We start from the raw sequence: 24,675 nt of genomic DNA on the forward strand, positions 1-24,675 counted from the left end.
AACATGATAAATATATCTATGGAGGTAGTACTCTTTTTTCTTAAAAAAAAAAAAAAAATACCCCGGTTGAGAAAGGCCTCTTTAAAAAGTATCATCTTCTATACGAGCCCCACTGCGCACTAGAGTCGGACTATACCCTTCATCGTCGCCACCACCGGGGGTTTGATAGTATTGATGCTTTGCATAGCTTTGGTCGGCATAGTTCTCGTCGTCGTCGTCGTCGTCATCTTCATTACTGCCGCCGCCGCCGGCTGTGGCGAGAAGATCTGATACAATACGTTTGGATGCTTCTTTGGCTGGAAAGATGTTAAAAACACGGAAAAAAATAAAAGGAAGATAGGAGCTTACCTGGTGTTTTCATTAGACGGCTTTGCGGAATATGAAATTGCATTGTTTTCGGCGGACTCATTTCGTAAGGGGCGCCCGTGTCGTCGTCATCGGTAGTATATTTTCCAAAGCCATCATCGTCGTCGTCGTCGTCGTCGCTGTTCCAGCTGTCTTTGGCTATTGTTGCTGTTGCTGTCGTTTTGGGTTTACCAGGTGTAAGTACGCTGACACCGGGTCTGGGAGTTGTGCGTTTGTTAGGGCTGGCGGTGCTGCTGCCGCGTCGACGCGTTCTGCTGCGGCCGCCAGTTCCCGGTGTATTTGACATGATCCCCTTTAGTGGAGATGAGAAGATTTCTTCGTGGAGTTTGGGAGCCTCTAATTCGGGACTGGAAATGGGGGAGTCGTCGAATGTGTAGCGAGGGGTTTTGTCCTTGGGCGTGGAAACGGTGAATTTTGTGGGTTTGTAGCTGCTGCTGCTCTTGGATAGTGGTGTTGCTTGTACGCGATAGGTCTTGTCGAGGACATGGTGTAGGACAGGGTCGGTTGGTTTTTTGTTATTGTTTGTTCTTTTCGCAGTTGACGGCTTGTGTGAAGAAGGAGGGATGAAGGGAGACGACATTGGGGTATTTTGCTGGTGGTATTTGCTGGTATATCTTCCGGGTGTTACTGGTGTATTCTCCTCTGGAAGAGCTGAAACGTCATCTCCATTGTCGGCACCGTGGTGGTATAGCGAGGGATATGCAACCAGCGACGGCGATTCGTCGACTCCAGTATTATAAGGTGCGTTCTTCCCCTTATGATAGCTTGTCGGTCGCGGCGTGCTATGCGACGGAGATATCGTCAGCGACGAAAAGTCGAGCTCGTTGTTGTGCTCGCCAATATCAAGGTGTTGTGCCGATGATGGAGTCTCATATGAAGCGCCTTCTTCGTCTCCTTCTTCTCCCTCTTCAGCTGTAGTATGCGTGGTAGTGTCTGCTATTGTCGAATCTTCTGTGACTGTCTGCTCGTGTTCGGTGTCCTCGTTTGGTTGCTCCTCGTACCCCGACAGCGATACATTCGCGCTTGATTCGAAGAATTGTTTCCAAAACTATTTGTTTCGGGGAAAGAAAAGGTTAGCTGCTGATTATGATTTACATTCGTTGTAACTTTGGTGGGGGGGTTTTTTTTTACTTTGGCTCCTTCCCAAACATCCTTTGATTGCTCTGCATACTGCTCGACCACAGGCAAAATACTGGTTGTGACGATTCGGTGGGCTCGAGAAAAGTTGCTATCGATTTCTGCGAGTAATAATTAGTTTAAAATGTTTCTTCTATATACTGCTTGCTTTCGGGGGTTCGTTTGTTTACCTTGCAGTGTCAAAGTGATGGATTGTTCCAGCTTCTCCAGCTCCTCGGTGAGCGTCAAATTCCGCTGCGCAGATCCCGACATGGTGAAGAGCTAATCCATGCAGCGTTTAAGAACTGGAATTGAATACGTCGTTGTTTATGGTCGTTGCTTGTTGATGGCGGGAAGATGCCGAGAAAGGGAGACGCGTTTTAGGGCTCCGGAGGATAAGGGCTGGCGGGGATCACGTGGTGGGGCTGTGCGGGGGAAATAAGCGTCAAGCTTCGGGTGTTTCGGCGTTAAGGACGATGGTCATTGGCAGCAGCCTAGTTCTTGCTTTCTTGCCTTCTTCTCTGCTTTTATCTCGACCGCGTGCTAATAAGGCCTGGAACCTCTTCTTCTGGTTCCTGCTTCTACTTTCTCGAATTAGTTCAGACTTTGGAACCTTTGTTAACTGCTCTAACTGACTTTTGAGTCACATTGATAGTGTCGTCATGCCGGCTCCAGTGGCGAAAGGTATGTACTAGGCAGCCAAGGCTGCATTGGAGTTATCATCAATGCGAGCTCAATTCTGGCTTTCTATCACTTTATTTATGGTCAACTTTTTGCTGTTATTTAGTAGCTAATACCTGGTTGTTCATTTGTCTAGGAATCATCATCGGCGTCTCCGTCATCGTAGCTGCTGGGATTGCCGTGTACGAAAGCCCGCAGTTCCAACGATGGGTGCAAAATTCACGCCGCAAGATCGCCTTGGCTCTGTATAACCTAGGGGATGAAATCTCTCCATCCGAATCATCGTCAGTCCTCCAAGATATATCCATGACCGAAGACCCCGGTGAAGCCGCAGCAGAACGACGCAACAAAGCTCGAGAAGAACTCCTGCGGCGCCGCGAGTTTATGGAAACCCGTCGACGAACGCAATCGAGTAGCAGCAGCAGCAGTACTACTGCCGTCAGCTTCGATAGCTTGGTGGACCGGGAAGGCCGACTGCGGTCAGAAGCAGCAGAGCGCGACAACGAGGCTGTGAATACTGCTAGTAGTAGCACTGCCCAGTCGACGGCAGTTGAAAAGGCCGATGAAACAGAAATGGTTCAACGCCGAGCTGTGCAGTCTTCATCATCATTATCATCATCGGAGCCTCTGACAGAGGGTCGTCTCCAGGCACAGCGGGAGTTGATGGAGGCCATGGAGCAGGATCGTCTTCGTCTAGCAATGCCTGCTTCTGAAGCCTCGTCGCATCATCCGTCAGAGTCATTGGTTGATCTCACGCCAACTTCTGAATTTCCTGACACGGATCTTGGTGCTTCTGCGGTTTCTTCTGCTCGTGGCGGCCAAATGAACCAATCCGAGTACTTTTCAATCACGTCCGTTCCAGAGGCCCAAAACGAGGCAGAGACTCGGCCTTCTGAGTATTACTATGCTCACCCAAGTGAGCCTAGTGTCCATTCTCCCGAGCCATCGCACCCTGAAGATCCGTTCCAGGATTACAATATATCGACTGCGTCATCTGTGCCTGGCAGCCTGAGCCATGTTCAAGATGAAGTCTCTTCCGACGGCACCATGAGCGAATGGGACCATGCTACTGACGGCGTGGCGACTCCTGCCAGCTGGTCGGAAGTTGGCAGCGTCGTCAGCAGCGATGATGGACATCATCAATAAAGCAGTGGTCAGCAATCTTAAGGGCTGGCAGAACATATAGATTCTATTTATTGAGGTATTGCTTGGAAGACGGAGTTAATGGGTTTTATGGAAGATATTCCTAGGTCAGGTAAGCGACACGTATGGTTGGACACGGGTTTGGATGCTGGTAGGCGTATATTGTCTTTTGGTTTTAGTAGCGTATGCAAGGTTTGCTTTGATATCTGTATATACGAGAATCGTAGTTGTCTTTTCATCTAGGTTACAGAGTAATACCGATTGATAAGGACAAACCAATCATGCTATGGTGGAGCACAGCCAAAGAATGACGTCGCCGATCAATAATAAAGCATCGCGCAAACACATATTGCATATACTACATACGCTAATTGCGCAACTGGGTCTTGCATGTTGCTCAAAGGGAACAGTTCTTTGGTGAGTGTACCTCAGTGGTTTAGCTCATTGAAAGTCCTGTCGTCATCCATTATTATTAATATTACTATTCTCGTATCTCATAAATACTAGTTAAAAGCTGACCGGAAGCCCCCGTTGCCGAGCCACGGCGCGCTAGTCCGTTTCCGGAAAGAAGGCACGCGCTGCGCCAACGAAAAGTGCGGAGAAGACAAAACGCCAACATTTAACAAGAAAAAACGCCCCATAGACCTAGTTAGTAGTTTCCTAGTCTTCTTACTGTCTTAGAATTGTGCCCAATGGGCGCCGCCCTCTTGATCAATTTGCTCCACCCGTGTTAATATCCATGAATCCCTTATTTCTTTTCGCTTGCGGCTGAATCGTCAAATACGACAAGAATATGCTCCGAGTACAGAGTACTAGCATGGTTTCTCGCTAGTCATGGGACTAAAATCCGTAACTAGCTGCTGGTGATTCTTCTCTTGCAACCTGTGTGACCATTATCCTCACTTCTCCCCCGATTCCTTCATTGATTAAAAGCCCAAGAATCCGAGAACAAGGCTTGGCATATCTGCGCGACGCTGCTATCGCCCATTCATCACTGGTGGCTTTTTTTAATCCCATGCTTAACGCCCGATAAAACAAACACAGACGAGGCTGGTCGTTTGCAAACTCTCGTGGTCTTTTTTTTATTCCCCTTCTCCCTTCATTTTGCTTTCCGCTTTCTCCCCTAACTCCCCGCCGATCGACCCCTACCTACATCGTTTCTACCACCATCATCCGATCAAGCAATGCGCCTAGTCGCACAAAGACAAAAAAAGACAAGATGATACATTCCTGGATAGCCATGGGCGTGTTGGCAAGCCTGCTGTCGCCCGCCGTCGCCGGCGCGCCCATCAGCATCCCTGCCCCCGTGCTCCCCGGCATGGACCATCTGAAGCTGGACCGCAAACTCGAAGGAAAATACTTTCACGAACCGGTGGGCCACGAAAAGGGCGCCGACGACAGACTGGGCCACTACGACACGCGATATTTTCATGGGATGGTGACGGACAAAGAGAGGGTGGAAACGCTGCACCATATGGTCAGGGCGTATCTGGATTTTTTCAGAGAGAATAAACTGGAGACGTGGATTGCGCACGGCACGCTTTTGGGATGGTGGTGGAATAGCAAGGTACGACACTTTCTCTTTTTTCACTCTCTGCGATAAGAAATGAGTGCTGATGTTTATTTGATGGTTTCACAGCTCCTCCCGTGGGACTGGGATGTCGATACCCAGGTACTCGACACAACCCTCGTGCGCTTGGCCAACGAGTTCAACCAGACCATATCACACTACGTCTCCACCGACAAGAAATACGAACGAGAATACATGCTGGACATCAACCCATGGGCGTACTTTCGCGACAACGGTCCAGGGCACAACATCATCGACGCGCGCTGGATAGACACCACCAATGGACTGTACATTGACATCACCGCGCTGAGCGCCTTTGATCCGAGGAGCAAGCCAGACCTGTTGGAGTGCAAGAATTACCACAAGTACAAGACCGAGGATTTGTTTCCCTTGCGCGAGAGCTCGTTTGAAGGTGTCGTTTCCATGGTGCCGTACAAGTATCAGGAGATGTTGCTGGAAGAGTACTCTCTCAAGTCGCTTACGCGGACCAACTATGAAAAGTAACACCACCCTTTTTTTTTTCTACCTTGAATGCCGCTAACATGTGATTTTTCTAGCCATACATGGTACCCCGAACAGGGCCAGTGGGTTTTTGACGGATGATGTTATGATGATTGATTACAGTACCTGGAAGAATACCACAGATACCGCATATTTGCATATATGCATATATGCATATATGAAAGCGGTTCCCTAGATTTGGAGTCTGTTTGGGTTTTTGGAGCAATACGCATTCTGTTTGATACCCTCGCCACTTCACCTGTATATAATGATTTGGCTTGATGTATATAGTGATTTTGAGCTGGTATTTGAGCACCTCAGTGTGATAATCTTTAATGCTGTCATGTCTTGGCAATTTGTCAGCGGTTCTCGAAGGCCGCGGAAGGATTACGTATCTCGGCGATTAGATAACATCTTCACTTCTTTCTTTCTCTGTTTCTCTGTTTCTCTCTGCAAATCTGTAATATATCTCCCCTGCACATAACATACAGACAACCATCAAAAATGGAGCAACAAGACGACACCATATCCCTCACCGTGCACCACCACGGCTCACCACACACCGTGACACTCCCCGCATCCGCAACTTTCGCAGACCTCTCGCTCGCCATCTCCTCCTCGCCATCGCTCCAACAAATCCCCCCAGCAAACCAAAAACTCCTAGTCGCACCAAAACTCGGCCTACAAAAGCCACCCTTTGACAACTCACGCTCGCTAACCGAGTTACTACCACTACCACTCGACTCTCCCAAACTCAAAATCACACTTCTCGGATCAAAACCGCAAGAGATACAGTCTCTCAACGACACCATCGACAGCAACAACCAGCGTTTAGCAGCACGCAGAGCCGCGCAGAGAGAATACCGTGCTCCGCCGGTGACGCGGCGGCCACCGGCTGGTATACACACGCTCTCATCCCCGTCTTCATCGACATATACATTCGGTCGCTGCGAGCCATTAACATACCTCCCCAACCCCGAACGAAGTCTGAAATTCCTGGAACGGCTGCGCGACGACGCCGGCATAAAATTCGCCATGGCCAAGCACCGCTTCTCAGTCCCTTTACTCACAGAAATGAACCCGGCCGAGCACACGACGCACGAATCGCGCACGCTAGGTCTGAATCGAAACAAAGGCGAGGTTATTGAGCTACGGCTACGCACAGATGCATACGATGGATACAGGGATTACAGAACGATTCGCAAAACACTGTGTCATGAGCTGGCGCATTGCGTGCACAGTGAGCATGATCGCAAGTTTTGGGATTTGACAAAGCAGATTGAAAATGAAGTGGAAAAGGGGGATTGGACGAGAGGCGGGCAGCGGCTGTCGGAGAATGAGTTTTATAATCCGCAGGACTGGGAGACGGAGGGCCAGCGGAGTGATGATGAGTGGGTGGACCATGGCGGTTGGACTGGAGGGGAGTTTGTTTTGGGGTCATCCTTATCATCATCATCACCATCACCACCAAATCAAGGTGGATCGGCGTTGACTCGTAGGGAAATCCTAGCTCGAGCTGCAGAGGACCGTGCAAAGAGAGACCAGCAGAGGGGGAAAGGTCCTGATAATGCCGAAAGGCAATAATGAATACTATCTACTAGAGTATATAAATGAGTATATAAATATTTACACGACGAAATGATCACTATGTTGATTTTTGTTTCACGATTTGTACATATATTTTAAAACACCTATATAGCAGACAGCTAAACCTGCTCGTTCACCCACAGACCAGCCATACCCTGGCCCGTCCCAATGCACATACTCGTAACCAAAACCTTCTTCTTCGTACGCCGTGCCTCGCTCAGAACCGTGCAAACCTGACGAGCACCGGTAGCCCCCAGAGGATGTCCCAGCGCAATAGCACCACCGCGCGGGTTCAGTTTCTCGTGGTCAATACCCAGAGTCTTCAAGCAGTAGACCGCCATCGAGGCAAAGGCCTCGTTGATCTCGAAAATTTCAATGTCTTCGATCGTCAGGTTGAATTGGCCGAGCAGTTTGGGGATTGCTGCAGTTGGGCCGATGCCCATCACGCGAGGGGGCACGCCGGCGACGGTGGCGCCGCAGAATTTGGCCAAGATGGGCTGGTTCAGCTCGACGGCCTTGGATCGGCGCATCAGAAGGACGGCGGCGGCTAAGACGAAGTCAAATTAGCTATCCATTCATTCTCTCTTTCCTAAAGGTCAATACGAACCTCCGTCTGTCACCTGGCTGGCGTTACCGCCAGTGGTCTTGTTTCCAAACTGAGGGAAAGCAGGACGAATCTTGCTCAATCCTTCCAAGGTAGTTCCATACCGAGGACCCTCGTCCCGGGTCAGCGTGACAGTCTTTTCCTCGCCTGTCTTGGGATCCTTGACCTTGGTGGTAATAGGCACAATCTCATCATCAAACCAGCCCGCCTTTTGCGCAACCTCTGCGCGCCGGAAGGACTCGACTGCAAAGGTATCCTGCTGTTCGCGGGAGATTCCAAAGTCATTTCCAACATTCTCAGACGTCTGGCCCATGGGCTGCAGGCAATCGGCGGCTTCTTGGTTCTTTATGATTTCCTCGTGGAACGGGTTCGGACCGCGGTCGCTGGTCGACATGGATTCCGCACCAACAGCCACGCCAACGTCGATTGCGCCTAGGCGGATCTGGTTGGCAATGTCTTGGATGGCTTTGAGTCCCGAAGCGCAGAAGCGGTTGGCCGACGATGCGCCGGCTGTGTGAGGGATTCCGGCTGCGAGAGAGGCGGCTCGGCCGAGATAGGCGGCTTTGCCGTCGTTGACCTAGTCATGAATAGTCAGCTATTATATTCTGATGCCAGAAGAAATATATCAGAAAACTGACATTTCCGAGGCAAACATCCTCAATAAGCGCCGGGTCCAGATTCGAGCGTTGGACGAGCTCCTTCAGTACCGAGTACACAATATAATCAAGCCCAGTGTCCTTGAATCCACCCTTGGCAGCCTTGGTCAAAGGAGTGCGGATCGCGAGCGTGACAACGACATCGTCAGGGTTCTTTTGCGTGCTGCAAAATGTCTCGTTAGATTGCGCCTGCAAGTGACAAACAAGGAGACCCTGCTTACATTGCCGACACGGCAGAGCTGCCCGGCTTCAGCTGGTTGAAGATTGAAGATAAACGTTCGACGGCCATAGTGTTGTGTTTATATGATTTACAACTAGATCAGAGCTGGTGAGAAAGGCACGTTAGCAGATGCAGACTGAAATGCGGGGAAACCCCGACGAGAGCCTGGGATTGCGTAGTACCTAGTTTCTGATATTCTTCAGGAGGGATAAAAATATTATTTCCCGAGTATTATATTAATGTTCCAAAGCTCAAGCAGTGCAACCGAAAATCAAACGGTGAGGTCGTGGCGACTGCAGGATTTATAAGACAAAAGACCTTGGGCCGAGCAACCCCGTATGCCGAGGTAGAGGGAACGCCGTTATTATAGTACGTACGGGCTTTCCGCCGGCGGTCACGTGGCATAAACCACGTGACTTCTCATCGTACGATAAGTAGATTTCAAGATGAACTAGAGCAAGCACCTCTATGTTCAGGTACAGTGTAGAAAGTAAGCAAAATGATATGCAGGAGCACTCCCGTAGGTACAATATTATTCCTCTATTGCGCGTGTTGCGCTTGTCTATAAACGGTTAGCCCGTGACATACATACTTGAGCCTCACGCAACTGAACATCTTTCTTCCTTGTTCACTTCAAACTCCCTCTTCGAACGATAAAAAAAATGAAGCTGACGACAGTCGAGGATTAACCTGTCAACTTTTTACCGGCTGACCAAAAATGGACCCCTTGTGGGGGATTTTTGGTAATGTAGTCATATTTCCGTAGTCAGCCTTGTCGACATTTTGGCATGCATAAAAGATGACGGATCTGGTCTGATCAGAGCCATAAAATATTGTAATTTATTATTATTCATATGTAAGTTTATATATATACTACCTTTTCCAAAAAAAACATGTATTCCGGATTTAAAGGATCCGGTCAACTACAATTAACCAAGTTCATGTACACGCGTTTTGTATGCTGGCAACTCAACGCTGGGTACAACACTACCAGCACTAGCTTCAACAAGACCAGTATTAGCAAGTTCTCGCGGTGACTCATATCCATGAGGTTCACGACCGGGAACCTTGTAAAATTCGCCGTAGCCAGGTCTTCCAACACTAGCACTTTCGGACGAGTTTTGCTGCTGTTTCCTTCGTCGAAGGAAGTAAAAGATAACAGCGGCGATAAGCGCTACTCCAGCCACACCACCGACTACACCACCAGCAATGGCGCCTGTGTGCGTGGAATTGGTGTCGGAGGATGATGATGGTGATGGTGATGGTGATGGTGATGATGATGATGATGATGATGATGATGGTGTCGATGATGCTGGAGAGCCTGATGTGCTCGTGGGGACTCCGGTAAAGTTCGTCGTTGAGAATAGACTTTTGAGACTGGTGCTGTTCAAGGCTGAGAGTCGACCACTGTGGGTTTGTAAGCATATTTCCACACACATACTGGCTCGGAGAAAAGTCCTTACTTTGTCTTGTAAAAGTCCAGGATATCGCTGGACGGTGTGTATACGGTTTGACTGGACGAATAAGAGGTCTTCCAAGATAAAGTGCTGATATCAAATATGCCGAGACCTTTTGTAAAAGGGTCGCTCGTCTCAAAGGGTCCTTCATACAGGTTCGCTTTATCGATTTGAGTCGTATCTATACCGCCAATGGTAAGCATTTGCCCGCCCCCGATTGATTCGCAAGTTAAGCCATGTCGGGGGTGATGTTCTGGGTAATCAGCTTGGACCCAGTGGAATCCGGGCAGCGTAAGCACATATACCGAGTCGTATTGCAGCTCTCCGCCACCGAGCTTACCGTCCCAGCCAGCGTATAGAAATATCTCATAGGTACTGTTGTCCGAAGCGACACCGGCCAGGCAATACTCCTTTCGCTTTGGTGGCGTATCGCCCGTCGTAGGCTGGTCATACCAGTGTCCGCTTGCTGGATCGAATATCTGCACAGTGTCCATGGGTATGAAGTCGTCTGTTGCAGCTTTCACTTTTTCGTACTGGTCACCCCCAACGGATACCAGAATGCCTGAAGGGCCGAAATTTGGCACAAATATCATGCGGCCCATCTGCACAATACCGCCATCTGTCGCTGCCGAGGTGACGGTGGTGTTGGTCAGTTCGTTGGAGGTGAAATTGTAGGTTAGAAGCCCGCTGGTATTGAAACCATTGATAAAACCTTTTTTTTTTTTTTGCAAATACATGTCAGCTAGAGTTCTCTCTTTCTGGACCAGAAACTACTCACCACCAAGAGCGTACCCTTTTCCGTTTCCGCTCGCTACCAGACCATTATATGGCCGTATGTAGTTATTCGTAAACGCATCCGCCGTGCTATTCAGGTTTGCCCATGAGCCACTAGTCGGAGAAAACCTCCAGAGGCCATTCGGCTGGGACGTTCTTTCGCCAAAACTGGACACGCGCCCAGCAAAGCCTGTATATAGCACGCTATTCTCACTGTCAACCCATATACCACCGCCGGAGAGATTCGGGACGCCGCTCGGCTTCGATATCGATTCGAGAGACACTGTTTCGTTGGTCCAGTCATCGGCGAGACTGATCGCGATCAAGGTTGATGCTATAGGTTCGGTCATTAGACAAGTCGTTTCAAAAGGAAAAATATCGATCGGGCTGGCTGTGATTTTTTTTTTTGGGAGGGAACTCACAAACTTGGTATACATTGCTACCTCCAGCTGTATATGAAAACTCCCCTCCATCAATATAGACCGTTCCATTCAGCACGGCAGCTGCAAGAAACATTAGCATTGACAATAGACACCATTTCGTGTCCGTAGAAGCGAGGTTTCCTCACAAGCATGATATCCCCTCCTCAGGAAAATCGAACTATCAATGTTACTGGGGACCTGTCTAGCGGAAAGAGAATGAGGCGATGGTATCGAAAGGGCCTGTGATGATGACGCCGCGAAGCAGGCTATGGAGAGGAGTGAGAGCCTCATTGCGAGGGAAATCGGCGCCTTGGGATAGCACAAGTTATAAAACAGAAGAGAGAAAAAGATTTGAATTGAGCATGGGCGACCAGTCAAGTGGCAACTGACTCAGCAATGTGTACAAGAAGCGCCCTAAATGTCAAATGATCTTTTTATAAACTGGAAAAGACCAAAAAAAATCCCACCAGCGGGTAATGCCATGGCGGGAACGCCTAGTCTGCAGCCTTGGTCCCTGGAGGGTGGATCTTGTGAGCGTTTGGCAAGTTAGCATGCACACTATCTACCACTAGTATCTGGGCACTGGACAGTAGATGGCTGGAGAAGATTGCACCTTAGTGCGGCTGAGCGACTGGAAGTTGCTACGTAATGTCTCGAGCACTGCGCTCATTGGCAAGTTCTATCTTGGGCTGAACACGTATATAGTTCCTTGGCACAATATCAGTACTCGCCGATACGACACAAATCTGACCCGACATCAACTTGAACACCAAAAATCAAAGATGTAGGGCTCTGATTGATTTTTGGTGTTGTTCGTCTGCACCCTAGTTACTACATAGTTAGTTGTTTGTATAATGAGAGTAGAGAAGTGCGGTATAAAGTAAGTACAGTAGTGCGAAATAATTTAGTGTAACTAGTCAAGCCACCTGTGTACGACGGACGAACGAAAAGATTTAATTTCGGGGTGTTAGGTACCGAGTACTTAACTCCTGGTTGGACCAGGGGCACCGCTGAACATACTTTGCAGAACTAACCAAAAAAAAAGTATTAGTTACGCCTCCTTTTCTTTTACCTCGAGGGCCTGCCAACTTAAAATTGCGGGCTTGCATGTATTTAGTGCCTGGGTGTCAAAATTCAATGGAAAATGACTCTCTCATTAAATTACCCTGTTAAAATAAGTTAATATCGCTGAACGGACAGAGAGTCCATGGATATCATATCACAGGCGCCATAAAAAGAAAAGAATAACAACTAAAGATTAAAAGACTTTCTGTGCAAGTACTACTCTCCTCTGATGGATTTCCTATTTCGGACTAGAGGCATTTCGGACAGGAGTGCTGACTCTTGGCTGGGCTGCTGCCTGCGCACGTGTTAATTGTCATTGTATTCATGTTGAACGATTTCTTGAATTCCTTGAATATCCAATTCTCGCTATGGAAATAACTTCCGATTGTTTTTGGGAACCAGTTTTGCAGGGATATCATCATCACGTCGTGTTACCAGTCTTTTGAACCAGCGAGACAAAGAAGCCTGAAACGAGTCCTGTATGCTAGTCGGTACTGTCACCATGGCTTTTCTAAACACCATGCATCTCCCAAGAGGCTCCTGCTGTGGTGTTTCCGAGTAAGTTTGTGAAGTAGTAAGATCTTCTTCGCGCGGACTTACTTCTTTATGAGGGGACCAGTCGTGATAGCCATGCCCAGCACCTTTTCCATCATATTGATCTCGTGCTGCACTGCATTATAGGCCTCGGCTAGTTTATCCAACGTGCAGATACGACTTTTACATATGTCGCCTAATTTGACCTTTTGTGATACCCAGAAAGAGACAACCTTGGCTCTCTCTGCCTTTCGCCATAGCCAGTGTTTGACGCGGTTGTACAGCAATATTTGTATCGGTGTACCCATGGTTTCGCTCACGTACACTTTTTCGCCTGGGCAAGCATCATCGCTTAGAAACTCAAAGGCCTTAGCTATGTCGTAGTTCGCGTGGGAGAGGATCGCCAATTTTTCTACGGCCGACTTGATTTGCATCTCAAGATCACGCAGACTGCCCTCGATGCTTTTGTGGATCTTGTCGACCTCACCCTCAACCCAGGTATCAAAGGGACCACTCGTATTGGCCGCCTGTGGGTGAAAATTGGAAAAACATTGGCGACGACTGTGAGCATCGTCGGAGATTCCTTCCATGCTTGCTGCTGTCGAGACTTTTTTTCTTTTCTTGCTCGCCCATGTTTATATCAGGGCTTGAGGGGCTCAACTGGTCACTGCAAGGTTGGCACAAAGAATGCCGTCAGAAATTGTGTGAACTGAGCGCTGAAGAAGGAAGAGGATGCACACACTTCAGTAATTGACTCTCATATGTGAGGAATGTGAAGACACCTGCAGGTAACTCTACCTAGAGAGCAATGAAAGGGGTGATGAAGGAAAAGGAAACCAAGTGAGGAGAGATGCCGGTGAGTTGAAGTTGTCAGGAGGGCCATAGCAAGCGGGATGTGGAAGATATCCCTAACAATCGCCATCTAAGCATATAAAATACCGAGCAAGATCCTCTTGTCACCCTCCCTTCGCAATCGTCTGTCACCTTTTTAATCATACCTCGTTTTTCTGACTCTAAATTCCAGGATGCATACTTTTTCCTTTTTCTTTTTTTGCATTGGGAGTCTTCACAAGCTCTAGTCTCACCTGGCGGATATGACAAACACCACACTACCAAAAACAGGGAACGATCTTTATTCTAGTCGGCTATAAGCTGTCTTGAACTTTTTGTCAAGAAAGCCCTGTGACAGTTCCTTAGGGCTCCGTGCTTCTTCATACAAAATCTCCCAGCCTAGGTTCATACCAAGTAAACAATCTACAGTCACAAATTCAAATGCATAGCAGAAATATTTTGTATAAAAGGTCTAGTCTAATTTCATAACTAAATGAACAGTCCCGTCCATCCCTTGCACGCCCTTAAGCCTTTATTTCTCCTTCTGTTTTTTTTTTTTTTTTGTAGCAAGGCGTTACTTCATTACCATCAGCCACTTCATTCGCAATGATCCAAGCCACATGTCAGTCACCATGGCTGTCAGCCAAATAGAAGAGAGAAAAAAAGAAGAAGGGGCATTACACTATCGCAATCAATATCATGTGTCATTATTTTTAAAAAAGAAAAAAAGTAAAAGAGAAAGAAAAGATCGTTCATCCCCGCCAAAAAAAAAGGTCAAGGTCAAGATGCTAAAAAGGAGTAATCTACTCCTTGTCGGCGACCTCGCCCTCAGCGGCTGGCGCGTCTTTCATTTCTGCATCTGCGCCTTCGGGCTTCGCGGCTTCGGCGGGCTTTTTGGCGTCTTCTTCGGCCTTGCGCTTGGCCTCTTGTTCGGCGCGCTTCTTGGCTACTGCTTCCTGTTGAGCCTGAAGGGCAGCCTGGCGCTCGGCTTCGATCTTGTCCATGTATCGCTGGATGATGGGGCCGGCGATGAATCGGATCTCTTCCATCTTGGAGACGTAGATGGCCTTGGTGGTGTCTTCACCTTCCTCGTACAGCCAATCCTGATACAAGAGTTAGCAATTTGTGTAGTGAGTCAAAGAAAAACGAAAGATTCTTACCTCAGAGTCAGTCAGCTTAGCGCGAAGCTTTTCCTTCTCTTCCTCGCTGGAAAACTCGGCATAGGTCGTCTCAACCTTGTCACGCAGTTCGTAAATGTACGCTTCGAGTTCGTTCTTCTTCTCGTCGGTATCGGCAACAAGCTTGTCTTCCATGATCATGGCATTTTCCTTCTCGCCCCAAGCGTTCTTGGTGACCTCTTCGAGGGCGCCAGTGCCGCTAGAGATGGGAAGTTCGCCCTTGCGAACCTGTTTCTTGACCTTGCGAGTCTTCTTTTCACCGTCGCCGTTGGCGGCATCTGTGTCCATGGCCTGGTATAGTTAGTAACTGGAAATATAGAGAGAAAAAAAGAGAAAAACTTACATCAGAATCCTTCTTGTCGCCCTCTTTAGGCTCCTCGATAGGCTCTTCAACCTCGACGTCTTCTACATAGTAGCCAGACTCGACATTGAGAATACCGTGCAAGTTAAGACGGGCCTTGAGCTTGCAGATCATAAACTCGTTGTTTTCCTGAGCTTGGACTCCCTTGACGGAGAATCTGCCGATCCAAGGGTTGACCTTGCCAGGGAGGGCCTCGGGCTTCACGTAGCGAGCCTCCAAATCAAAAGGCTGTCTTCGGTAAAAGGTGAGGATCTTGGTTGAAGGAAGGACGTTGCCCTTGTTGAAAACAGTCAGGCTTGTGTCCTCGTCGGGGATTTCTGGAGATTGTTCCCAGGTGAACTCGATCGGGTAGTTGACGATGTCGTGGACGGCAAAGTCGCGCACGCGGAAAACTGGGGACAGGATGGCACAGCTGAATGTGCAGCCACGAGCAATGGCCTCGTCTTGGTTCAGAGTGAAAGAGAGGGGCTTTCCGAAGAAGTTGGCCACGGTCTCCTTGATGACGGGCACACGTGTGCAGCCACCAACCATTTCGATGTGGTCGATATCCTCTACCTTCAGCTTGGCCTCGGCAAGAGCCTGTTCAAGGGGAACGGAGATGCGGTCCAAGAGAGGCTTGACCATATCCTGCATCTCCTCTCGCTTGACCATGGCGCGAACGTCGATATCGTCCATCAAAGATTCGATGCTCAGGGGGGCTTGGGCATTGGCCGACAGCACCTTCTTCAGCTTCTCTGCGGCAGCGAGGGTACGAGCCCAAGCCTTGGGGTTGGTGCGGATGTCGATCTTGAACTTCTCCTTGAATTCGTCGGCAAAGTGTTCGGTGAGGGCCTTGTCAAAGTTGCGACCACCAAAGTGACGGTCCCAGGCAGTGGCCTTGACATTCAGCTCTCCTTTCCGGAATTCGACGATAGAAACGGTGTAGTTGCTGGCGCCGATGTCGACAAAGGCGACTCTGCGGGGCTTCTCCTCGGGACCGGGGAGATCCAGCTTGGTGATACCATAACCCAGGGCGATCGCCGTCGTATCGTTGATCAATCTGAGCGCCTTGAGGCCGGCAATATCGGCAGCATCCAGCATGGCCCTTCGCTGCACATCTGTGAACCAGGCGGGGACACTGATAACGACATCGGACACGCCCAGCTTGATTTCATGGGAGGCGGTGTGCTTGATCTTGTTGAGGTACATGGCCACCAGCTGGGTAGCGCTGAACTTCTCCTTCTTGCCCAGGTACGAAACCTCGACACCGGCTTGGCCCTCTACATCGCAGAAAGCGACGGTGTTATATTCCTGCTCGGCCAGGACATCGGGATCCGAGGCGGTGCGACCGATAAGACGCTTCAGGCTGCCGACGGTGTTCTTGAGGTTGGAGACCTCCTGCGTCTTGGCAGCTTCTCCCAAGTATCTGCTCTTGGGACCAAATCCGACGAGGGATCTATGGGGGGAAAATCCGCGTTAGTTTTTTTTCTCTCTTCTTTCTGCCAAGCGAAAACGGCACAATGGATCGCACACTTACGGCGTAGATCTGTTGGAGACTTCATTTGTAAGCTGTAGAAAGTCGCAAGTCAGTATTCAGTCACTTTCTTCACGCATTGCGCGCACGATAGGGGACGAAGCCAGGCGGAGAAAGATATGCGCAGAAATGAGGGGCGGAGGGGCAGCGACGTACGATATCGATACCCTTATTGCGGGCCACACCGACTTTGGTGCTCTGCGCACCGAGATCAATACCGATGACACTCATAGTGGAAAAACCGAGGCGAGATGTGCGAAATCAACCGGTTCGAGAAGGAATACAAGAGAGAAGGGAGAATGCAAGTCCACGCTGGAGAAAGGAAGCGAGGAAGCGCGGGACTTTTGACTTGATAAAAGTGGAGGAGGGAGAATTTGCAGGTGGAGCCAGTGAGGTAAGTGATTCTCTTCTTTTTTTTTTTTTTGTGTTCCCCGTTCGTCAGGCGGTCAGCTAGATTTAACTGGAGCCAAGAATAACAGCACAGCAGTTTCACTTTCTAAATTTGGATAGATAGAAAATACAAGGGAACGAAGTTGAAGAAGAAAAATCGCACTGCGAAATTATCGGTGGCGGCGGAAATCCAAATGGGACAGACAAGTCGCCAGAAAATTGCGACGTCCAAGTTCTGACTCGTTCGCAGCAGCGTCTCAGTAATAATCACAAGCCAGGCGATATTATTATTATGTTATGAATTCTGCCACGTCTTACAGGCTGATACGTGTCGTGACTGCTACTTATAACGAGGCATCCAGTCATTGTCTGCGATCGAATCTTCTGGCTCCTCATGGACGCTTCCATCCCGCCCCACCGCCTGCTTTTGCCGGCAGAATCCGGCACACCGCCTGTCGAGGATACGATGACTTCATATTCAACATTATTCAAGATCAAACTCGATATACTGCTGTTAAAATATCTGTCCAGAATCTTTTTATCCAGCAGAAATACCCTAGCAATGCTGACCCAAGGTCGCCCTTGGCAACACGGAAAAGTTTATTTTATCGCCTTTCAAGCTCTCAGCGAAGAAGAGGTTTCCTTGAACAACTTTTAAAACACTATACTTGGCTCAAAAGTTTATCCGCCTCACTTCCATACAGAGCCATCGCCTTGAGCTGCAAAGTCGGTCCGATGCTGATACGAGCCACCCCAATCTCAGCCAGTTGCTTGATGCTGAGGCCGTCTTCCTTGAACTTGACATTCAGTTTTCCTCCAAAGGCTTCGACGAGCGTCTCTACCTCTTGTCGGGCTACACCCCTGGATCTTCCCCAGACAAAGACTGTTGTTGCCCCGGCCTCTAGGTAAGCCTTTCCCCGGCTGATCACCTCATTCAGATCCCAGCCATAGAGCAGCCCATCACATCTAGCATTAACCACAAAGTTCTTCACCCCTTGATCTGCTGCTGCTGCTAGTGCTCGCTTGATTCGCGTCGTGGCCGTCTCCGCGCTATAAATCTCGCCTGTTGCATTGTTGTAATCTTCAAGGTTGATTCCAACGACTCCCATCTTGACTAGTTGAGAAACAGCTTCTTCGAGCCGATCGCCGTATCCATCTTGGAGATCAACAGTCAGCGGCTTTTTAAACTCACGAGCCACGTCTGCAATTATTTTGCATGCGCGCAGATTTGTCTCGAGATCTAGGTCGTCGTCTGCCAAGTTGTGTGCTTGCGCCACGGCGTAGCTGGCCGTGGCCAATGCTTTAGATGTCGGTAATTTTGCAACAGTCTGAGCAGATATTCCATCGTACACGTTTGTAAGCACCAAAGGTTGGCCCGGTTTGTGTAGCTGCTTGAACAGCTGGGCGGTTTCTTCTAGGGAGGTCATGACGAACCTTTTTTTTAATTTATTTTTTAAACCCACGATTTTGACAATTGACAATCGGCAGAGATGAAGTAAAGGGAGAAATACCCTTATAACAAAAGTAGAAAAATAAAAGCCTTGTGCTTATTCATGCTTTGGAGCATTGTCATTCAATATGACCTATCACATCAGAAAACATCAGGGATCTAGCCCAAAAGGGGTAAAGTGATTTCCTCTCTTTTCTCCCTTTACAACAAAACACGTTGTCACAGGGCGTTTTCTATTTCCGCTGATAATATGAATAATATGGATAATATTAATTTATAATCTTATTCTTTGTTTCGTGTTAGAGATTCCGGTTACCATTTGTTGGGAATTGACATTTGGATTAGTAAAAGGTTAGGGTTAACAGCTTGTGATCCAATCAACCATGGCCAGTCCAAAAATATCAATGTTGTCAGCGCACGCCATAATTATCAATTTCAAGTTGTTATAATCAATTGATATTGATATTAAATGATAAAATGTATGCATGTGTCCTTTCAGTGATAACATTTTTGTACGAGATGCAATGACATAGACATGCCCTATCGGATCCCAAAACCAGCTCCTAGTTTCCTTAGTAAATAATACAAATTCTGGTTTAAAAAATCGCTGTTTTTAATTTGCCATATCAGCCGTGTTTCGAAAAAGAGCTATCTGGTAGGTATTTCCAGAATAGGCAGGGTGTTGCCATTTTTGCTTAGCTCGGTTTCCTACATGTAATCAAGTGAAAGAGATGCATGCAACACGTCGTCAACTGGTAAGCGACATATGCAATAATGCAAGAATTGCAATGCTAGATTCCGGTAGCTTTTACTCGGTGTTTCTATTATCATTGATGTGTCATTGTTTAGAAAGCGTGGCTTATAAATTGCCAAGTTCAGTAATCATCAGTGATGATATAATCTTTATTATTATTTTTTAACTACAAGACCCCCTATCTATTAAATTAACCTCCTTGCTCAAATATTTTTTAGAGATCTTGAAATAGAGATGAGTTTTGTATAGACTTTGATATTCAGATCAAAAATCCATGTCAATGGCAACCCCAGAGTCCAATCTCTCGTCCTCTCCTACAATGGAGAAGACCGACACCAACACAGCAGCATCTTCTTTCGGTATACACGAGAACCAACTCGCACGACAGATTAGCGAGGCACAAGTCGAAAAGGGCTTGCGCCAACGGTCTTCAGAAAGAAGCAACGATGATCCCACGTCCACACGCGACAACGTGCGGAAGATTACAGGAGTTAAATGGTTCCTCCTCTGCACTGCTCTCTACACTACAGCATTGCTGTATGGTCTCGACACAACCATTGCAGCCGATGTCCAGGGCGCAGTCATCGAAACCTTTGGCAGTATCAGCCAGCTCGCCTGGCTTGGTGCTGGGTTTACTCTGGGTTCCGCCGCAGTGATCCTGCCGTATGGCGCGCTGTACGACAAGTTCTCTCTGAAATACTTGTATATTGCGGGAATAATCCTCTTTGAAACGGGCTCTGTACTTTGCGGCGCGGCGCCGTCCATGAGCGCTCTTATTGTTGGCCGAGTGATTGCCGGTGTTGGGGGAACGGGCATGTATCTCGGCGTTCTCAACCACCTCTCAGCCCTGACAACACGAGAAGAAAGAGGCACATATATCAACGGAATCGGGTTTGTTTGGGGTGTCGGAGCGTGCTTGGGCCCTGTGGTCGGCGGCGCCTTTTCCGATTCTTCGGCTACATGGCGCTGGGGGTTCTATATCAACCTTGTGATCGGTGCAGCTACATCACCCATCTACATCTTCAACCTACCAAACATCCACCCATCTTCTTCTTCTGTTGGTATATCTGTATGGCAGCGAATCAGAAACATCGACTACGTCGGCAGCCTCCTCAGCGCTGGAATGTGGGTGTCCTTTGCGCTCTCGTTTGTCTTTGCCGGCGGAGTCTGGAGCTGGCATGACGGACGCACCATTACTACCATCACAGTCTTTGGCGTTCTCACTATCGCATACGCACTACAACAATACTTTGCCATTTTCACGACACCCTCGACACGCTCATTCCCGATTCATCTACTCAAATCGCGAACACAGGTTCTAACCGCCGTCTGTTCGGCAGCAAGCTTTGTCGGCCTCAACGTGCCCACGTATTTCATCCCCATATACTTCCAATTCGTGCAAAACGACACCGCGCTAGACGCAGCAGTGCGTCTTCTTCCATTCCTGCTCGTGACCGTGGCGTTTAATCTCGCAAGTGGCTATTTCTTGTCAAAAATCAAATACTACATGCCGATATACATTGTCTCGGGCATCCTAATCACAATCGGCGGATCCCTCATGTACATTTTTCTCAAACCGGAGACGTCAACGTCTGCCATTTACGGCATCAGCGTCGTGCTCGCTATCGGCACGGGCTTGACCATGCAGATCGGATACGCTGTAGCCACACTCAAAGTTTCCCCGGAAGACGTCACAAACTCGCTCAGTGTGCAAAACGTGAGCCAAATCGGGGGCACGACAATCTGTCTAATCATGGCCGTTTTGATTTTTGAATCTGCCGCGGTCCGCAATGTTGACAGCGTTCTGGCTGGCCAAGGGTTCTCAGAAGACCAGATCCGGGCCGCGGTGGCGGGCACACGCAGTGTGCTTTTTGAGAAATTGAGTGGTGAGCTCAAGACGCAGGTGATAGCGGGTATTACAAAGGCGATTCAGACTTCTTTTATTTTGGTTATTGTGGCTGGGGCGATGATTGTGGTGAGTGGGGTGGCTATGAAGAGGGAGAAATTGTTTGGATAGATGTGTTGGTTATTGCATGCGTCACTATAGACCATTTAGACTGCAGAAAACTTTCTTTCAGTTGGGCTGGAAATACTGGGGGTTATGATTATACAGTGAGGAATCGCCTTTAATGTTTTAGAATGTCGTTTATTGCAGGTGGTTTTGGGTGCAAATGCTTACTTGCTGTTGGATAGTTTAGAATAATTGACAGGTTTTTAAAAAGAATGCAAAATTCAGAACTAGGTACAGGCTTGTGCGCTTCAAACGACTGCTTTGATAAACTGATACTGATAACCCAATAAACCATAGACCCAAAGAAAGTGGACACTGATCTATCTGTATGAAATGAAGGACCATAGGCAGTAATGCTAATCTACTCTGAATTCTGGTGGCCATGTCTCCACCTGCAATCAATGCTGTATCCAAACAGCCCGCAAAGCTTCTCGGTTTGAAAGTTTAGTGTTCGCTTTGCTTTTTACCAAAAAGCAACCCTCGAAGCTTCCGTTTTCGTTTCAAGGAAGACCTCTCAGAATAACCAGTCAGAGGAGAGTCTGGGGTTTGCTCTTGATTGTCGTCCTCGGGAAGCTCACCCTGATGGTTACCTCGACTTAGCGGGCTAGGAGGAAGCTGCAACGGCGGAAGCTGTTTCAATGGGTCGGTGTTGGTTTCTGTATACGGATCGGAAGCATCGCCGAGACCATCGACATGCGGAATTCCAGTTAGTCTTGGAGATGGCTGCGGCGACCAGCCAAGTCGGTCTATAGGAGGATTAGATGTTTCCGGCGATGGTGCTCCATCTTTTTCTTCTACCGCCGAGAGACTTCGCTTGGATTCACGAAGTATTTGAAGCTTCCTCTGCTCTTCTTCATCCATCAGACTCTCCACACGGCGTGGAAGCAAGATTGAATAGTTACTCGTCACAGCGGAATCGAGTGAGGTTCGTGAGTTCAAAGGCATACCCGGCATGGACACCCGGGTATGTCGCATGAGTGCTAGCTCAGAGTCATTAAGGCTATCATAAGGTGTATGGCGAGTTGGATCCAGTCTGCTTTCAATACTCTCTGTTGGATGAAGTGGAATGCTTTCGGCCGCGTTACCGTATTCGCGAAAGGTGGAAACATCAACGTTCAAATCGTCACCCTGGGCCGCAGCTTGCTCTGCCGCTTCTCGAGGCGAAGTATATTCGTCTGCTTTGGTAGCATCCGTTCTAGGCCCTCCCCAGGTGCGTTTACCTGCAGTGCAACATCCGTACACCAAATACAACCAGTTGAAAAATGGGTTGAGTAAGAACATCAATGGGTAGAGCCACGCTTTGAACCTTCGTAGTATGTATCCGAAATAAAGCATCAAGGCGTAATTCAGTCCCAATGATAAAGCAACAAAACCAACCGGTAGGTTAGCAAATTTGTTGGATGTGGTCGACACGGATAAAACCATGATAAAAAATAGGAGAGCCGTAGTCCGTATCGTGTTCTGCATGAAGCGAATGATACAGAGCAAAGTATACCTTCTCCATATGCGTACATCGGTCAGCATACAAGCCTCGTTAGAAATAAATCCCAAAAACCAGCGACGACGCTGCTTAATCAGGCTGTTCATGGTCTGCACTGCTTCGGTCTTGCAGAAAGCACCCGTGCATAACTGAATTTGATAACGCCTCACTGTACTGACCATGAACAGGTGAGTAAGCCAGCGGTCCTCTCCTAAATGACATTTGAGGTAGTCAAAGAAGTCGTCGATTTTGTCAATTTGATCCTCAAAGTAGTATTTGGCCATTTTTCGGAATGCAGAGAATCGCAACATGGTCAGGGCTCCCGGCAAACAGGTTACCGCGCCGCAACACGACTCGACCGAACGCTCAAATAATTGTCCGTGTATATATTCCATATCCTGCAGGATGGTTATGATAGAGTTGGTTTCGGTGGTGGACGTGATGATCCCTGTCATGGCAAGCATGTCATGCTGACTTCCCGGCTTCAGTTCCATATCAAACATGAAATTCTGAATACAGACTTTGTCAAGAATGCAGTCGGAGTCAATGAAGAGGATAAAGAGGTCATCGTTTCGTACCAGGTACTCGGTGTATATCCTGTCAATTAGTTTGAATGTCTTCTTTTGGCAATGCCGCTTTCCACCATGAGGAAATCGGCTGGCGGTGATGCGGACAGAATCGTAGACAACATCAATACTCTTTGCTTTCCTCCTGAAAAATCTGGGAATTCCAAGTTGATCGGCAATCGGGTTCCACAGACTGTCACTTGGCTCCCCATCAAAGGAAAGAAAAACATGGATGCATGAGGGCGGGTAGTCGCTCTGTACCACAGAATTAATTGCTTTGATCAACACTCCAGGCTCTTCGTTATACACCGGCATCACCACGACGACTTTGGGAGCAATGCTAGCATGTAACTCTTCTTTTATCCGCTTGGACCGTCCAATGTCGTTCGTCGTCAGCCTATAAAGGCAGAGTATCCACGGAACCAGCAAGAGGACGGAAAAAGTGTAGAACGCGAACCACTGTAAAAACATGACCAAGCTCTGGGGGAAGTACTGTGTTATCCTGGCGGGTAGAGGCAGAGTGACTATCATAACAGGGAGGAAGATGCCCCTAGACAAAAGGAAAAAAGGTCAGCGACAGTTAGAAAGGACATGTTTGATGCTGACCGAAGAACTGTGAATAGAATCATCATAATGACTGCAATCACTTGTGTGCTCCAGTGTTCTGCTTTCTGATACACTTTACACAGGGCAAACAAGAAGGCGCCGAGCCAAAGTATCCATTCAAGAAAGGCAGCCAGTATCAGCGGGGCGACCAAGCAAACGTAGACAATCTGAAGGTTTGTGAGCACGATGGTCTCAATACTCTATTCTGTTTGACGCACATCTTCAATAGGCCAGGGGCCCTTGATTGGCACGTCCCTGGGATCCATCGTGGGAAGTTGCTGCTAATGGTTGACCCGACTCGTCGCTCATTTGAGACTGCAAACTTTGAGCAAACAGGGCGAAATAAGTAGATGCTAATGAAGTCGTCGAGACAGTAAGATCTGCTGAAGATGAAGTTTGGTCGGTGTGCAGGAAGCGCGGAAGGCAGGCGGAGGAGGCAGAGAAAGAGCCCAGCAGCAGGCCAGGCGTACGCAGCCTTTCCCCATGCGGCGACTCAGCCCTACCGCCTTGGGTTTTGCTAAATACGGACATGTTGGGTCCTTTATTCTTAATCTTTGAGCACATCATTCTGTTCTGACTTTGTTCTTTCTCCTGGGGGAGTAAGAGTGAGTGTTGGTGATATGCTCGACTGCAGGAAATTTGCCAGTCTCTGAGTAAGAGCTATCAATTTTGTGCCAGATTCATACTAAATCAGCAAGACTATTATTCCAAGGACATATTCAAATCTATTTTCACCTTGCAAGCCCTAATTGATCTCCGTATCCGCAAGTCTTGGCGGTCATTGTTTGAGCCGCCACCGCCACAAATTCTCCAGTCAAGCAAAGAGAAAGAAAACTACA

The 24,675-nt window shown here is 48.3% G+C and overlaps 11 protein-coding genes across 11 annotated transcripts; 4 read left to right on the forward strand and 7 right to left on the reverse strand.

The window, feature by feature from the left end:
* Positions 1–81: 81 nt before the first annotated feature.
* TRUGW13939_09524 (uncharacterized protein) lies at positions 82–1,755 on the reverse strand (the record flags this gene model as incomplete). The annotated part of the gene is made up of 4 exons (XM_035492646.1): positions 82–296; positions 349–1,414; positions 1,498–1,604; positions 1,674–1,755. 4 exons carry the CDS (start codon positions 1,753–1,755, stop codon positions 82–84), a joined length of 1,470 nt encoding a protein of 489 aa, XP_035348539.1.
* A 389-nt stretch (positions 1,756–2,144) lies between these two features.
* TRUGW13939_09525 (uncharacterized protein) lies at positions 2,145–3,309 on the forward strand (the record flags this gene model as incomplete). The annotated part of the gene is made up of 2 exons (XM_035492647.1): positions 2,145–2,166; positions 2,300–3,309. 2 exons carry the CDS (start codon positions 2,145–2,147, stop codon positions 3,307–3,309), a joined length of 1,032 nt encoding a protein of 343 aa, XP_035348540.1.
* A 1,216-nt stretch (positions 3,310–4,525) lies between these two features.
* TRUGW13939_09526 (uncharacterized protein) lies at positions 4,526–5,479 on the forward strand (the record flags this gene model as incomplete). The annotated part of the gene is made up of 3 exons (XM_035492648.1): positions 4,526–4,873; positions 4,946–5,376; positions 5,434–5,479. The coding sequence occupies 3 exons, from the start codon at positions 4,526–4,528 to the stop codon at positions 5,477–5,479; spliced, it is 825 nt and encodes a 274-aa protein (XP_035348541.1).
* Positions 5,480–5,881: 402 nt separating this feature from the next.
* On the forward strand, positions 5,882–6,961 carry TRUGW13939_09527 (uncharacterized protein; the record flags this gene model as incomplete). The annotated part of the gene is made up of 1 exon (XM_035492649.1): positions 5,882–6,961. The coding sequence occupies one exon, from the start codon at positions 5,882–5,884 to the stop codon at positions 6,959–6,961; it is 1,080 nt and encodes a 359-aa protein (XP_035348542.1).
* Positions 6,962–7,083: 122 nt separating this feature from the next.
* On the reverse strand, positions 7,084–8,513 carry TRUGW13939_09528 (uncharacterized protein; the record flags this gene model as incomplete). The annotated part of the gene is made up of 4 exons (XM_035492650.1): positions 7,084–7,511; positions 7,572–8,145; positions 8,207–8,387; positions 8,446–8,513. 4 exons carry the CDS (start codon positions 8,511–8,513, stop codon positions 7,084–7,086), a joined length of 1,251 nt encoding a protein of 416 aa, XP_035348543.1.
* Positions 8,514–9,373: 860 nt separating this feature from the next.
* On the reverse strand, positions 9,374–11,388 carry TRUGW13939_09529 (uncharacterized protein; the record flags this gene model as incomplete). Its single annotated transcript, XM_035492651.1, has 5 exons — positions 9,374–9,851; positions 9,908–10,613; positions 10,680–11,009; positions 11,098–11,178; positions 11,244–11,388. 5 exons carry the CDS (start codon positions 11,386–11,388, stop codon positions 9,374–9,376), a joined length of 1,740 nt encoding a protein of 579 aa, XP_035348544.1.
* A 1,370-nt stretch (positions 11,389–12,758) lies between these two features.
* TRUGW13939_09530 (uncharacterized protein) lies at positions 12,759–13,286 on the reverse strand (the record flags this gene model as incomplete). Its single annotated transcript, XM_035492652.1, has 1 exon — positions 12,759–13,286. The coding sequence occupies one exon, from the start codon at positions 13,284–13,286 to the stop codon at positions 12,759–12,761; it is 528 nt and encodes a 175-aa protein (XP_035348545.1).
* Positions 13,287–14,330: 1,044 nt separating this feature from the next.
* Positions 14,331–16,810, reverse strand: TRUGW13939_09531 (uncharacterized protein; the record flags this gene model as incomplete). The annotated part of the gene is made up of 5 exons (XM_035492653.1): positions 14,331–14,630; positions 14,688–14,996; positions 15,049–16,501; positions 16,583–16,614; positions 16,736–16,810. 5 exons carry the CDS (start codon positions 16,808–16,810, stop codon positions 14,331–14,333), a joined length of 2,169 nt encoding a protein of 722 aa, XP_035348546.1.
* An 821-nt stretch (positions 16,811–17,631) lies between these two features.
* Positions 17,632–18,396, reverse strand: TRUGW13939_09532 (uncharacterized protein; the record flags this gene model as incomplete). Its single annotated transcript, XM_035492654.1, has 1 exon — positions 17,632–18,396. One exon carries the CDS (start codon positions 18,394–18,396, stop codon positions 17,632–17,634), a length of 765 nt encoding a protein of 254 aa, XP_035348547.1.
* A 1,057-nt stretch (positions 18,397–19,453) lies between these two features.
* TRUGW13939_09533 (uncharacterized protein) lies at positions 19,454–21,190 on the forward strand (the record flags this gene model as incomplete). Its single annotated transcript, XM_035492655.1, has 1 exon — positions 19,454–21,190. One exon carries the CDS (start codon positions 19,454–19,456, stop codon positions 21,188–21,190), a length of 1,737 nt encoding a protein of 578 aa, XP_035348548.1.
* Positions 21,191–21,628: 438 nt separating this feature from the next.
* TRUGW13939_09534 (uncharacterized protein) lies at positions 21,629–24,102 on the reverse strand (the record flags this gene model as incomplete). The annotated part of the gene is made up of 3 exons (XM_035492656.1): positions 21,629–23,780; positions 23,837–24,003; positions 24,055–24,102. The coding sequence occupies 3 exons, from the start codon at positions 24,100–24,102 to the stop codon at positions 21,629–21,631; spliced, it is 2,367 nt and encodes a 788-aa protein (XP_035348549.1).
* Positions 24,103–24,675: the final 573 nt, after the last annotated feature.

This window comes from Talaromyces rugulosus, chromosome V, assembly GCF_013368755.1.
Source record: "Talaromyces rugulosus chromosome V, complete sequence".
Lineage (NCBI taxonomy): Eukaryota > Fungi > Ascomycota > Eurotiomycetes > Eurotiales > Trichocomaceae > Talaromyces > Talaromyces rugulosus.